A 16144-nucleotide genomic window follows, 5' to 3' on the forward strand; every position below is an offset into this window, starting at 1 on the left:
GCCTGAGGCTGAATTGATTCAATGTTCACAGGTTAGTCTAAACTGCATAGATTGAACTGATAAGCAAGTGAACAGACATTCAGTTTTGATTCTGGAAATGCAGACACATGCCTGCAGTGGCCCAAGCCAGAAGCCAGGGCACATCCCTGCTCAGCTCAAGCAGACAGCTTGGGCCAAAGCTAGCCCACCCACCCTGCAAGGGGGGGATTTGCAGGGCAATGCAAAGCATCCTGGGATGCTGGAAGACTGTGAGCTAACTTGAATCTGGTGGGGATCTGGGACAGAAGTTCAATAAACCAATTTAACTTAAATCAGTTAAGTCTAATACTACATCCATCCAGGTCTGTTTTAAACTGGTTTGGGCCATTTTGGAAGCAGTTTATGTGCACTGAATTTCTGTTGTGTTACAGATTTAAACAAGGTTCTGATCACTTATACTGGTTTATGTGCAATTTCTGTCCCTAGCCCTACATTCATGCATGTGTATGTATATTGCCGTAAGCGTGCACCAGAATAATTTGGGCATGCCAAACGAATCAGATATAGTAATTTTGCTACATGTGTTGCTCAGAACTAAATAATTAGCATCAGGATGACAATCCCTAGAGCAGATTTTATTTTAGAGCATGTTACTATGTCTGATACTAACACATCAAAGAAATATTTTTTGAAAAAGTTCTATCTTTTTACGTTCCCCCATTTTCGTTACTTATTTGGCAGAGTATTATCACTATTACTAATACATTCCAAAGTTATAGTGCAGTTAATCATGTGATTTGTTTGAAGCAAGTATGTGAGGCATTATGGATGAAAGTAAAACCACCTGATGATGTAACGCCAATATGTTACTTATTAACGGACGTAAAAAAAAAAAAAACCTCGCTTGAGCTGGATTCACACCAAGAATGCATTTTCTACTGAAGGGAAAGACTCAGCTTTCAGAAAGACACCTTGGAGATCAGCAGTGTTTTGAATTGGTTTAAATCTGCAGCTAACTCCATTAAAATGATGAGAAAAAGGCTTTATTGGGATGATTCTGTTTTTCATTCTGAAAGCCAGAGCAGCTTCCGAAAGTCAAGTGATGACCTTCCATTCAGCCCCACAGACAGCAATGGATCAGTGTTTATGAGGTAAATTCCTATTCTGATTCTGATTACATATTCTGAACCTAACGGATGCCTGGAGCGGAAGTAGCAGCAAGGGCAGGAGGGTCTGGTTTTCTGTATATGCCCTAATGAAGAACTTCAATTTGTAAAGGCAGACGGTACAGAAATGATGGTTACGATTACATTACTACATACACTTGGAATGAGAGCCATTAGTGGAATTTATGCAGAACCACTTTTATTCTCATAAAACTGTAGGTCCTTATGCTTGCAATCTGTAGACTAACGAGGAAAAATAATAATAATTAAGACATGACAATCTAAAACTGAAGATCTCAAAACTCTTTGTATTCAGTAAACTTCACTAGCAACTCAGGACAGTGAGCATGCTTTATTAGTGAAATTTTAGTGCCACATGAATTTAAAGTGTCCTAGAACAGGGAAGTAGATAAAATATTTTCTCACGCACTGTGGCCTGTGGGGAATTTTATACTGCTTATTAAGTTGTGTTTTAAGAGAAGTTTTACTATAACACCAAATGTCACGGTGTAATCTGAGATTTCATAAGAGCTCTCTAACAAAACATTCCCTGGAAAAGGCTAATCTCAGAGCCAAATCCAGCCTTCACAGCCAAAAACGTCTCCCATGCAGCACTACCATGTGGCTCCACTGAATTTAGTAACTGTGCCAATGTACCCTCCATGGAATAGCTCTGCTGCCACTTCTTAGCTTGCAGGAGAATTTTTCACCATGTGTTCCCCATGTATCTGCCCAGTGTGTACACACTGTGATTAATCACTGCAAATTCTTTAACAGGCCCTAAGTGAGTTAAATGTTGCAACTGTATAGAGAGAACTTCTGAATATTCCCTCTTATTTTACTAATCCTCAAAATGCTACAATAGTTGGAGACAACATTCATATGCTGTTTATGTCCCAAGAATAAATTAGTTTGGTAGCTTCAGCCTCCACTGCTGTGAAATATTATTCTTCTTTTCTTTAACTGTTACGCTCTCCCCAAGGACCCAGTTGAATGTAGGAGAGATCTTGCCTCCTAGTCTGAGCACAGGATTGGGAGCCAGAAATCCTAAATTCTAATTACATTTGTCAGTGGCTCCTTCCATTTTCTTGAACAAGTCAGTTAGGGCCTGGTTTTCAAAACACCCAAAAGTGCATTAATGTGCATGCTTTATACATACCTCACCTCTGTGCATACACCAGCCTAGAATGGGCATGTACACACAAATAGCCACAGGAGAGGCTCTAGCAGCAATATGCTCTGCCTTTTTTGGGTAGAGATTCACCCGTGCCATGTCACTCACTAACCACCTCTCTGGCCAAATAGCATGTGGCTTAAATAGCCCTGGTATATGTCCAATCCAGTCCAAACCTATTTAGGAGGAAGCTGATTACCATGAGCCTTCAGTAAAGACCTTCCTCCATCAACAGCAAATGCTAAAATAACATGAACTAACTAACCTGCAAAAAAACATGCAATCTATGAAGAAACATGTATAATTCCTGCCCTGGCCTGTCAGCTGGAACAAGCTCCTGAGAACCTGATGATGTGTTTTTAAGTTAGGGTACATGCACCTAAAAGGATGCATCCTCCAGGCAGTTACATAAGAAAAGAAGGGCATACAGGCTTTTTAAAATTGAATGCTGCTCCTATTTATTAAGGGAATATTCTCTATATGTGACGATGCATAGAGACAGAAAAATTACTCTGTTATGATTGTTCTCAGTCATCTGAATTATTTGTTCTTACAGTCAAAAAGCAATGTTTTTAAACCCAAAAGCTTGCCAAAAAATTTTTTTCCAACTATTTAAGTTGGTCTAAAAAGATATCAGATTCACCCAAAGAACCTTGTCTGACTATACACTAAGGCTTTCATACACCTCTGCTTTTCTCTTGCTGTAAGTGGCACTCTCCAGATGAGCATAACTATGCAGGAATCCAGGGGGTTATTAACATTTCAGACAGGGGAGATCATCATTTATCACCACAGCAGCAGGTTGCTTCTGACACAGAACAGACTTGATTTCAACAACAGACTCAGACTGTGGTGTGAGTGCTAAGGCATCAGTTTGTAAGACAGCAAACATAGCACTGTACATGGGTCAGGTGCAGGGGTCTGCATCTCATAATGATGTGGGCCCCTCGTGTCTAAAGTACTTTATCAGGATGTAGCTGTCCAGACTGCAAAGAGAACCACTTGCCAGTGTCACAAACCAAAAAAACGGTTACAGGGACATGAACCTTGCAGCTGCCCTTTATCTCTATTATGAGGCTGAATCAAAACTTTGCATTCAAACAGTCACCAAACTTTAGAAGAATCTCCAACCAGTCTCAAACTCTGTGGTTAAGTCAAATCTTTGGAGTGAACTTTAGTCTAATATATTGCATATATGTGAACAAGATTTTTAAGATCTTTAGGATGAGGTCCTTGCCTGCTTGACCAGCTGTTGAATTCTGGGGGTGCGCCTCCACAAGTGTGTGTGTGCAGTTTGCAGCATTGCAAACCTCATGCAGTGCACATGGACACATGGGGGTGGAGAGGGGTGACATCAGGAGATTCCAGTGTAAAACAAAAAAAAACAATGAAAAAAAAGTGGCGCAGCACACAGGGCAGCAGCGCATGCCACCAGAAAGGGAGCCTGGCGAGATACAGCCACACTCTGGTTGCCATCCAAGCTCCAAATGCCCAGATTGCCACCACTACTGTCCCAGGAGGCCCCCAAGATGCCAGGTAGGCTGCTGGGACCAGTTAAAGTGCTGGCCCCAATTCCCTCACCCTACCCAGGGCAACTTGTTGCATGCCAAACACATATTCAGGTTCGTTCCCAGGGGACAAGTAGCAGCACATATTTGTGCTGCTGCTAGTTGTCCCTGTAAAATGTATGTGCACGCTTGTGGGGATGTGCCCTATAAACGTAATCCTGTCGAATAACAAAATGATAATGGAGGAAAATAAAAATCAGAGAACACCGGGTACTTGTAAAGGGAAATAAAGCATGAATGTTGGCCAATGACAATTGAAACTAACTGACACAGAGGGCTCCGGTGTGGGCAGTGGTGTTTTCTAAATGAATGCTCATGGGAATTAATGTCAAAAGGTCCTTGGCTCTAAATCTGCCTATACCACTGATGTGATGTGTGGCCTTGAGTAAATCAATTAAATTCTCTGCTTGGATTCCCCCATCTGTGATATGCCATTAATAATACTTACCCATGTATTATACAGGAAGCCTTGTGAGGATTGGTTATTTAATCACTGCAGAGCAGTCTGAATATGAAAAGTGCTGTATAAATGTTAAATAATTTAATTAAAGCATTGTATAGATATTAAGAATTTTTAAAGATCCATATATTTAGAATCTTCTTACTGAAGTTCTTGTATTTGTTCAGAAGTTGAACATTCATTCAATACAAAGTTCTCATTTTGCAAATAGTATCCCTCAAAAAACAAACCAAGGCACTGCTGTGACTTGAGGATTATCATTCAAACAGCATGAAGAAGTTGCAGGTTGGTGAGAAATGCCCAACCATTCATCTTAAAGGAATGTTATGTATGCAGCTCCACTAGGACCACTTAAAACATTGTTAACTGTTTCAGTGCTAAAGTGATCCAGAAGAAGTATTTATCTGATGTGGCCTGTTACATCTGGACCAAGTTTCTTATAAGTTTCAGTACAAGTAAAAACATATATGGAAACAATTCTGCCCCATGTGAAACAATTAGACTATACTGCTCAGGAAAGCAGGGTATTATTCACTTTGGCCTAAAAACAACAGAGGTAGTAGCTTTCGTTTTGTTTTCTCTTTACTTTTATTCTGAGATATTCTGTAGATTCTGAGAATCTCATGACCACTACAACTTAAATATCTGGAAAAGTCTGGCCACTACTTTTCTGGTAGGAGATTGACTTTATCTTCATAGAAGATGGACTAGCTTTGGTTCTCTGCTTCTATACCAAAAAATGCTGCTGGTTTTCAAAGACTTCCACCTTACCCTAAAGCTTCCTTGGGAGAAAGTGGACATGTGTCATGAAAACTGACTAGGAGCATATATTGGGCTTGGTAAAGTATGCATGTCTACCTTTTTTTGAGCCTTGTTAAAATATAAATGTATACTTAGCTAGACACATTTTTTGCTAGTACATGGCTGGGAAGTTCTGTTCCTGTGGACCGTACACACTGTTTGTGAGTATCTATAAACAGAGCATGCAGGATCTCTCTAGAGTTATTATGATGTAACAATAAGAATATAAAAACTGTTGTACTGCTTCAGACCAAAGGTTCACCTGACTCAATATCCTATCTCAGGTGGGGATAAACAGTGGATACTTTAGAGGGACAATATAAGAATTGTGCATGTATAAAGTGATCCATCCCCTCCCAGTGAATAGCAATCAGAGCTTTATGGGACATCCTCAGCCTGAAGTTGGGTCCCTGCACCTTGTGTGTAACAACCAAGAATTATATGTGTTTGGCTCATCATGCACAGCTGACCCATAAATAACTAGAAGAGATTCCTGGGTGGAATTGGATGTAACTGCCATAGGAGCTGGTATTTTTGTCATAACAACAGGATGTAGGCATCGTGGCCCTCTCACTATGGTGTCTTTTCAATGTCAGAGCAATCTGTGGTTTGGAAGATATGCTATAACTGACGTTTTTTCTTGTTTGTAAGATGGGAACAGACTGTGGAATGCTTCTTTCTGTTGTTGCCAATTGGATAAGTGCCATCTGGTGCCGCTGCAGTACTGAACTGTGGAATGTCACATTGCTGTATTAATCAGCATATGAGGAAGTCTCTAAGAGCAAATTGGTGAAATGAAAATCCCCCTGTTCCATTCATTCCACTACATTGCATGGTACTACCGGCCTTCCTTACTAAATTGTCTTTTCACTCAGAAGTGCACAATGTCTCTCTTGTGGCTCCACATGGAAAGTTATTTGAAGGTCACTGGTATTAAAATGGCACTCAGCCTGATGCTGAAGTAGATCAACAATGTGTTATAAAACCATTACTAGGAATCACTGGATTGGAAGAGCCTAATGGGCCAGCTAGTTAAACCCCCAAAGTAAAATACCTGTTTCTGTCTGGTTACAAACTGGGGGCCAACATGTGTGAGGCACATGTGATAACCATTACAGTACAGAACAGCTGGAAACAAAGTGAGAGTGCCCCTGTACAAGGAAATAATTGTGAGATTTGTTTCCAGAAAGCATCACTGATTTACAGGAATATTTTACTGATCCCTCTTGCTGGTTACTACAGTATATATTGCATTCAGTTATTCTAGCACATCCCCATAATTGTGCACTAAGGGTGCTTCACCATATGTGTAGGAAATTTATGGCTAGCATCCAGTCTGACTATTTCATAATCTTGGTGCACATTCCAGTCGCACATAGATCCAGGCAAACTTTGCAAAACAGGATTTGTGAATTTGGGTTAAATTTAAAAGCCACCAGGAACCAATTATAAAGGCTGAACAAACAAAACAATCATTATAGCAAATCGGTCACAAGCAATCCATAGGCTAAAATATGTCTCCATAAAGCAATCATCACTTTCTGAATAACAAATACTTTATTAAAGTCTTAATAAGGCTGCAGGTGAAACAGACTAAATTTGTCAGACAAGTTCTTTCCTGGGCATAGTTCACTCTGCTCTAATTCCATGTATCTACACCTCTCTCCAAGAGTCTGGCTTACTCTGTGCTGTTTGTGCAAACTTCATGTGTGCCAAGTGACACCCACAAGGAATACATGCAAGTCAGTGAAGGGTGTTCTGAAATAGGTGTATGTCTCATTAGCATGTGGTAGAAGAGAAATAGTATTTCTGTTTCAACATCTTTCAAAATATGTCATGTGTCTTTCACTATCATGACTTTAGTATCTGTGTAGGGGTGGCTACAGCAGATTTACTTAGGACAACTGTACAGGTCAGGGAAAAAAACTTACCATAATGTGACTTTTGTCAAATAAATGACCTTGAGTGCCTCTGAAACCTACCACATACAGTCAACTGCTTCATATATTGCTGTAGGTGTGGCCTTGTAAGACCAAAAGTTCTGTCCAGAGCATTATTGAGTGCTTACATTGTATCTATGTCTGGCTTTAAGCACCAATGGTATTTACAGATAGCTACTTGAGCAGCTGTTATTTTTTTTCCTAAGTAGACATCAATACGGTTTAGGGTTGTGCGAAACAGCACTGTCCCATTTTGCCTTGAGTTTCAAGGTTTCGATGGAACAGCGTTTCATCTCGAATTTCATTTAGATTCGAAACAGCCGTTCCGTTTTGTTTCGTCAAAACAGTAAGGCTGTTTTGACTCTGTTTCGATGTTTTGCTAGATCGGCCAGGGATGGGAAGTCAGCCCAGCTGGACTGACTCCCCACCCCGGCATGGGCTAGCACAGGGAATGGGAAATCAGCCCAGCTGGACTGACTCCCCGCCCCGGCGCGATCTAGCGTGGAGGATGGTGTAGCAGGGCACTGAGGTGCCTGCTACTTGTGGAGCAGCAAGTAAGGAGCCTAACTGTGGGTTGCCAGCTGACCAGAAGGGGCAGGGCCTGGCTCCTATATAACTCCCAGGATGAGGCCAGGCAGGCAGTTCCCTGCTGACAGCCAGAAGGGAAGGAGCTCTGCCTGCATGAGGAAAAGGAAAGGGCCTGAAAGACTGATCAAGGTGATACTGGGGAGAGATGGAGAAACCCTGGAATGGCTCAAATGTTGTTATAGCCAGATGGCTTAGGTTTATGTTATAGCCAAGGGGCTTGTGTTTTGTTTACTGTTCTACTGGTGGTTTGAGTGAGGCTACCAGGGGTTGGAGGAGGCCTCATAGAGGACCCACGGCAGCGTGGGAACCCCAGCCCCAGAGAGTGGGGCAGCAAGAAAAGCCCCAGAGCAGGGGGGCAACAAGAAGCCCCAGAGTGTAGGGGGCAGCGTGAGAAGCCCCAGAGTGTAGGGGGCAGCGTGGGAAGCCCCAAAGCAAAGGGGGCAGCAAGAAGCCCTGGAGGAAACAAGGATAGAGCGAGAAGCCCCAGAGCAAAGGGGGATAGAGAGAGAAGCCCCAGAGCAAAGGGGGATAGAGCGAGAAGCCCCAGATGGGGGCAGCGGTTGATGAGTGCCTGTGGGGCATGGTGACGAATAAGGGCTGTGGAAAAGCCAAAGCACCAGACAGCGCAGAGAGAGGTAAGGGCTGCGGTGAGCCCGAGCACCAGATGGCGTGGAGAAAGACAAGGGCTGCGGCTAAGACCGAACAACATCCGGTACATCTGCAAGGCTTGGGGCATGGTACAGGGGTGGTTAGGGCCACGCATAGCCAATAAGGCCAAGGTGCATGGAAAATCCCATTATGAGAACTAGACAGTGATATCAGGAGAACTGTGGCCAAAAGGACGAAAGGCAGCCTTCCTTTAATATATTTACGATCAAGACATGGCGGGCGAGAACAAGGGTGCTTTGAGGCAAACTTGGCATGGTAGGGGGCGCTAGGGGAAATCCCAGCCACCCCTAGAACCTCACTCCATGACAGATGGGAAATCAGCCCAGCTGGGCTGACTTCCCATCCCCAGCACTATGGTCAAAACGTTTTGACTTTCAAAATGTTTCCACTAGCCTCATTTTGTTTCAAGGCTGTTCTGACGCCCTTTGTTTCATTTCAATTTTGCTCTTTCGATGAGTCAAAACAGTGTTGAAATGAAACAGCCAGCAAAATTTCATACAGCCCTACAATGCACGCTATTCAGTCACAAATACCATTTCTCTTCTTTGGGAATAGTTTGTACTTGCATTATGCTTGTCCTTTCTAGACATTGTGATTCTATGTTGGCAGCCACAACCAGACCAAAAAGTGGACTAAAGCCATGTCTACACTCACAGCCACACCGCCCCATTCAGCAGCTGTGCTGCCAAAAAACAAAGTGCATCCTGAGAAGGCTTCAAATGTATCCTTCAAATGAAGGAGTGATGCCTTCATTTGAAGGCATAGGAGTGTCTCCAGTTAGCTGTGTAGGAGTAACAGAAGTAGAAGGCATGATATATTTGTACCTTACAGATCAGTGGTTCTCAAACTTTTTATACCTGAGGCCCTCCTTGTTAGACTGGAAGCACCCCTTGGAGAATGCCACCTCTTAGTTTTCACTTGTTTTTTGACCCAGGAACATACAAGAGAAATTCTTCTGTTGCAAAGACCTCAGAAAGACCACAGAAGGAAAGAATGTTTTTAACACTTTGGATTCCTATTTGAAATCTCTGGGTTTCTCACGCAAATCATGATAGTGCATCTAACTGTGCTAATATTGCATGGCACCCCACAGCAACTTGAAAGGATATCAAGATACCTCAAGGTGCTTCAGCACCCTGTTTGAGAATCACTTTTATAGACTAAGGGGCGTATGTATGTGTGTGTGTATTATATACTCTATGTACTCAAATCCAAGATGAGTTCCCCCTCCCCACCCCCATTCAGCATGGGGGAAAAATCCCCTTGTCTTGGATTCAAGGTCAAGGTAAAGGGGACGGGGGCAGGAAGGTAAGGGCCAGAGTCAGAGTCATAGCAGCTGCCTGTACCCTTGTCCATTGCCTGCCCCCCCCCCGCGGTCTCTACACCCTCCCCCTCCACCCAACACTTAGTGTCAGGTATGGTTCCAGCTCCATTCTCTCCTGGGCATACAGCATATGGAAGTTGTAGCCCCTGCCTGGCCATGAAGCAGCATCCAAGGTCCAGAGCTGCTGCCACCAGTGCATGGCCAGGCAGGGGCCAGAGATTCCATGTGTTCCATGCCTCAGGAGGGAATGGAGTCAGAGCCATGCCTGGCAGTAAGCGATCAGGTAGGGGGTGAAGGGGCATAAGTTGTGGGTGATAGGTCAGTGTGCAGGCACCAAAGTGGGGATAGGGGCTGAAGGAGGACAGGCAGCATGGGGAGGTGGCAGGGGGTGCAGGTACCATGATGAGCAGACTACAGGAGAGAGAAGTGGTGGGAGGACAAACAAATAGCCTGCCCCCCGACCACTACATACCCTACTGCCACTGCTCTACCTGATATAGCAGTGAGGGGGAAAGAATTTCAGATGACCCCCCAATAATTAGAGTCTATACTTGGAAAATTGTTACAAATGTATAAATTTTCCATGTACAGAGTCTAATTATAGGAGGGTCATCTTAAATTCAAAGTGTCTTGGATTCAGGTAAATATGGTCTGATCAAGTGAGATTTGGTTCACAATATCTTGTCCTATATACATTTATATCTTCTTTGGTTAGTCTATATGGTGCACATCTATCCTGACTTCTACTTGACTTAATAACACAGCTAACTACATCTCTCTGCGCAGCAGAAGCAGCCTAACTCTACTGGGAAGAAGTAGAACAACTCTGCCAGTAGAGTAGAGAATTGGAGATTACAAAGCAGACCAGAATTTAGGAGACACCCATATTCACAGAAGCTGAGCTGATGCAAACACAATGCCTCTCATAATTGCAACAAAGAATGCAATCAAGCTGGTGGAGCCTTTGTTATCTATGTGGATGCTCTTCTCAGATGTGTTTACAAGTATTTGAATGTTAAGTAACGAGTGGAGTTTCTATTGGCAAGATGTAAGGTAGGTAAAACCTTAGATCAGTATCAACTATGAGAATAGTAACAAAGTGAAAGAAAAAGAAATGCATTCTACATTAAAACAAAAAGCTCGAGTTTCCTTAAATAAATGATCAATAAACATTCTGAAAAAAATGCAATTTAGAAGCATCAAAACTTTTCATTTCAATGATACCAAAATATTGCATTTTCATTCTTACTACAATACATTTATCATATAAATAACAATTGTAAAAAGTTACATGAACAATTAAACAAAATGAAACTCTCCAAGCAATAGCAAAACAAAACAAGAACCATAGGGCCTTGTTACGCATTAATACTGGGTGGCTCCTGGAGCTCTTAACCCTGGATTGTCCACACACTAACAACTGAAACTAGTTTAAAGCACACTTTAGGTGGCCTAAAGTTATGGCACTCCTGGGCAGGTTTATCTCTGATCCATGTTACCCAGCTCATATACCACTGATCGTGTGGCCACTTCCAAAGATGAGCTGCCCAAGTTAAAATCATAGAAAATGAGAGTTAAAAGGGACCTCAGGAGGTCATCTAGTCCAACCCCCTGCTCAAAGCAGGACCAGCTCCAATGATATTATCCCAGCCAAGGCCTTGTCTAGCCGGATCTTAAAAACCCCCAAGGATCAAGATTCCACAACCTCTCTGGCTAACCTCTTCCAGTAATTTACTACCCTCCTCATGCAAAAGTTTTTTTCCTAATATCTAACTTAAACATCCTTTGCTGCAACTTTAGATCATTGCTCCTTGTTCTATCATCTGACACCACTAAAAACAGCCTAGCTCCATCCTCTTTAAAACCACCTTTCAAATAGTTGAAGGCTGCTATTCAATCCCATCTCAGTCTTCTCTTCTTCATACTAAATTAGTCCACTTACCTCAGCCTCTTCTCATACATCACATAACCATTTTTGTTGCCCTCCTCTGGACTCTCTCCAATTTGTCCACATCCTTTCTGTAGTGGCAGGCCCAAAACTTGATACAGTACTCCAGATGTGGCCTCACCAGTGCCAAATAAAGGGAAATAATCACTTCCCTTGATCTGCTGGCAGCACTCCTACTAATGCAGCCCAGCATGCCATTAGCCTTCTTGGCAACAAGGGGACACTGTGGGATCATATTCAGCTTCTTGTCCATTGTAACCCCCAGGTCCTTTTCTACAGAGCTGCTGCTTAGCCAGTTGGTTCCCAACCTGTACCAGTGCATGGGATTGTTCCATCCTAAGTGCAGGACTTCGCACTTGTCCTTATTGAACCTCATGAGATTTCTTTGGTCCAATCCTCCAATTTGTTGAGGTCTCGCTGAATCCTAGCCTTACCCTCCAGTGTATTTACTATTCCCCCCAGCTTTGTGTCATCTGCAAATTTGCTGAGGGTGCACTCCATCCCATCTTCCATGTCATTGATCTGGAAGTTGCAGTCCTTCAGCGTCCCAAGATGCAGTGTCCCCTCCTCCACCCTCCTGTTCTGTATAGATAAACTTCTCATCCCTTAAACTATACTGCCCAGGGGATGGTTCTGGCACCAAGCCAACTCCTCCTCCCACCCCCAGGGGTACAGCTCCATGCAAGCAGCCAGCAGAGCAAAAGCCAGATAGCCAAGTCACAGGACACATACAGGTTCAGAAGTGGGGTCTAGAAGAGGTTGAGGGGAATAAGGTAGGGTACTGGATTGGGTCATCGTGAGCTGGGGCTTCCTTCCTGGGGCAGGGGCAGTAGCTCCCGCAAAGTGCCTTCCCTCACCAGTCCAAACTCCCAGCCACCTCAGGAAGCACAACCAGCACACCACACACCCCAATCCCAAATTCCAGTTTATTAAAACATAAGACCTTCTTTAATTTACTTACTTTATTTCTTTTTGAATTCTTTTTTCCTTACTTCTTTTTATTTTATCCTTTGGTGGCTGACCTCCTTCATTTTACCCTTTCCTGCGCTCCCATTTCCTTTCCACTTCCCATTTCACTACCCGCCCCCATTCCATTAACTCTCCACTTCTTAACTTCATGTACCCACTCCCAAGCCCATCCCTCATACGCCCCCACCTAGAGCAGGGATAGAAGTCTGTCCTGGCTCACCAGTCCTGTAGTGGCAACTCACAGCTGTGCTGGTGTGGGACAATCAGAAAAGGTTTTTAGCCTTAAGGTGTGACTGCTCCAAACAGATCAACATTTGAGCAGCTCAAAGTGCAATGTGTAGCAAGGCCAACAGGAAAGTAGAGATGGTAGGGACCTCAGGAGACCATCTAGCCAAACCCTGATCAAGGTAGGATCGTCCCTGTCTAAACCTGTAAACCATCCTAGACAAGTTTTTGCCTAATCCAGGACTGTCCATTTTGAGGCCCATGGGCCCTGCTGCTCCCTCCATCATATTTTCTTCTGCTGCTGGGATGTTTGGGTCTCCCTCCTTTCTCTAGTTTCTGCTTCCTACAGTTGGTGTAGCCCCTGGTGTAGTTCCTGTGGTTGGTGTAGCCCATGCACTGGGGAGACCCAGGGAGTCTGCTCAACCCACACAGTGTGTGTGGGAGGAGTGGGGATTCATGGCCTGTGGTCTAGGGAGCCCACAGCCCTTGCAGCTTACACCTCACATGGCATGTGGCCCCTAGCCACCCAGTAGTTGGACAGTCCTGGCTAATCTATTCTTAAAAGCTTTGGGAAAAACAAAACAATTTGTTTTGTTTCCCATTAAAACTGTCATGAGATTTGACACCTTCATCCAAAATATTTAGATTTCAACAATGCTTTTGAATGTTATCATCTACCCCAGGGTGATAACATTCACTAACATCATTTTACTTGCCACCTAGTACACGTCTCTTTTTAAGCCAGATTTCTTTTCAGTTTAAAGAAAAGAATCGATCAGTGCAAAGCTAATATTAGTGATGTAAAATTAAAACATAATAAATGAAGTAATGTTTGTAACACCATATACATAGTAGGTCTACTTTCCATTAAGTATAGAGAAGGCTGTGAAAGAATGAAGGCACATTTTAAGTACTAATGTCTTTTTCTAATATGGCAAAGTCTATGCCCAACAGCTTCAGGGTCACATTTTATAGCTGTTCGATCCTCCTTCAACCCCACCTCCTTGTTAGACTCTGGTTCTGTCACACTAATTTAATGGATTAGTTTTAAGAAAGTGTTAAACCTAGTTTAGACAAGGTTTTTTGGGTAAATGTGATATATTTTATTAGACCAACTAAATCATTGGAAAAATTGTTCTTTGCAAACTTCCAGGTACAAACACCCTTCTTCAGGCAGAGGGAGATTTAGTTTCTCTTGTTTCTCTCTGTTACTTTTTTACTCTCATCCTTCCTATATTCCGCTCTGGCTGGTCATCCTCTCCTGGGCTGTATCCAGTTTAGGTCTTGATTATGTAACTGGTCTAGTGAATCCAGTTTCAGGATCAATGACTTCGACTGTCTGCATGTTCCTGTGCCAGGAACATGTCTATTTGTGTAGCATCATGCCACTGTAGATGCAAGATAATAATCAACAGATACATTTGATATTACAGTGATATCAATTTTCCCCTGCCCAAGTCTACTTTTAAAGAACGGTATCATTACAGCCCAGTATACCAGGGTGTGGCTTTTGAATGTACAATGGATTTCTGTTGCTCACAGCAGTTGAGCTCCTTCTACCTCATGGCATCAATTATATATGAGCAATTATGACTGCATAATATAATAAAGGAGGATTAGTGGAACTTATATAAGAAGATTTACCATAGAATACCAAAATAAAAATATGAGTTTTGAGAAAATATTCCAACTGTATTCACAGCTGCATATTCAACAGCCTAACAAAAAGGGCATCCTCTTCCAAATTTTGGCTCATACCAACAATTTTGTCTATCTTAGGACCAAGTACCACCTCTTATTATGAATACCATACCTGTCTGTGTAGTATACTGACTATAACTAACATTGCCCAGCAAAACTTGGTCAGAGATTTTGCATTCCCAGACAAGTATGAGTTATGTGATGATATTCACAAAATGAAGGCTTGTATATTGAAACTTTGCCCTGAGACCAAGCATTGTGGGTAAGACGCTGTACCAAAGAGCAAAAGTTCCTGCATATATCAGTGAGCCAGTGTTAGGCATCTATTTCCAATCTCCACTGGCATATGTGCCAATTTACCTGAATGGAAGTTTCTTCTCTAGCTTATGCCTAATTATTTAGCCCAGAGAGATTTGTGTCCATTGGGAAATTATTGTTTCCTAGGGAGTCACTTTAAATGATTTAGATGTGGACTCTATAGTAGATTTCAAGCTGCACTTTCTAACCTCTAAGTAAAACAGAGAACATTTTTTTAAATATAGAAGTATTGCAATTAGAACTCTCTTTGTTAAATGATTTCCAAACCAACCCTTCTACACATGTACAAATAATTTCATTAACTATTATACAGAAAATACTATGTGCACTTTCATTTGGCTGGCTTGGGTTTAGGTTAAGAAGTCTAGGATGCATGATCCCCATTATCATATAATACTTGAGCGGCTACTGATCCTTATGCACCCGTGATGTAAGGAAATACCTTTATCCTAATTTTAAAGACAGAGAACTGAACAGAAGCACTAAGACTAAGGGTCAGCTTTTTAAAAAAATATTTAGGAATTTAGAGTCAATTGCCAAAGGTCACATAGGAAGCCTTTGGCAGAGCAAGGAGTTAAACCCCAGGTCTCCAAAATTCTGCTCTAAAAAACACTACACCTTCTCTCCTCTAGCAAGAAAAGATGTGAACTCTCTACAAGGAGGAGTACATCCCCCATGCTAAATTTCTATTTTAAATCATCTTAGTTCTATCTCTATTAGAGTTTCTTACCTCTTACAAAATTACAGACATCTATATCACCCTGGCAACTCTCAGAAGACTGAAGGTCATAATCAGAGACAAGATATTCAGTTGGTATAAGTCAGCATAGTTCCACTGAAATGAATGGAGCTATGCTAGTCTGTAGCAACTAGGAGCCCAGCCTTAGATGTTTGTCCAGTCCTTAGAACCTCCAAAATTGGGATTGATGTTTCAAGTTCACTACTTTTCTGGTGCTTTCTGCTTCCACCTAGCCCCAATATACTGTGAAAATAGCCTTTTTCTTGGTATGTCGGCATTTCTATTTCTGATTCTAATGCTGCATGAAGAAATTTAAAATAATTCCAGGGAAAAATGAAATTAACCAAATCTACCACTGTTGAACCTTCATGCCCACAATTAAGATTCTAAAGCCATATTTGGGCTCGTGTATAAAAGTACCTGATTTTCAAAAATGTTGAGAACCTACATACCTATAAGCACCTAAAAGCACCACTTTTATCACAGCCAAAAAACTGGGCTGTAACCAGGGCTTGCAGACGTTACTGTAATACAGTGTTTCCTACATTTTTCCTCAGCATGACCCCATATATGGC

At 42.4% G+C, this 16144-nt stretch overlaps 1 protein-coding gene across 3 annotated transcripts in view; it reads left to right on the forward strand.

Annotated features, from left to right (window-relative positions):
• The first annotated feature begins 903 nt into the window (after positions 1-903).
• Positions 904-16144, forward strand: part of GRAMD3 (GRAM domain containing 3) — an 88854-nt gene continuing 73613 nt past the window's right edge. Inside the window, exon 1 of one of the 3 annotated variants that reach the window (XM_019516842.1) lies at positions 904-1130. In XM_019516842.1, coding sequence (XP_019372387.1) covers positions 1006-1130 — 125 coding nt within the window. In that variant the 5' untranslated portion in view covers positions 904-1005. The remainder of the gene's footprint in view (positions 1131-16144) is intronic. The other 2 variants (XM_019516845.1, XM_019516841.1) reach the window with 2 other exon arrangements.

The sequence above is a fragment of the Gavialis gangeticus genome, unplaced genomic scaffold, assembly GCF_001723915.1.
Source record: "Gavialis gangeticus isolate Ggan-Ray unplaced genomic scaffold, GavGan_comp1, whole genome shotgun sequence".
Classification (NCBI taxonomy): domain Eukaryota; kingdom Metazoa; phylum Chordata; order Crocodylia; family Gavialidae; genus Gavialis; species Gavialis gangeticus.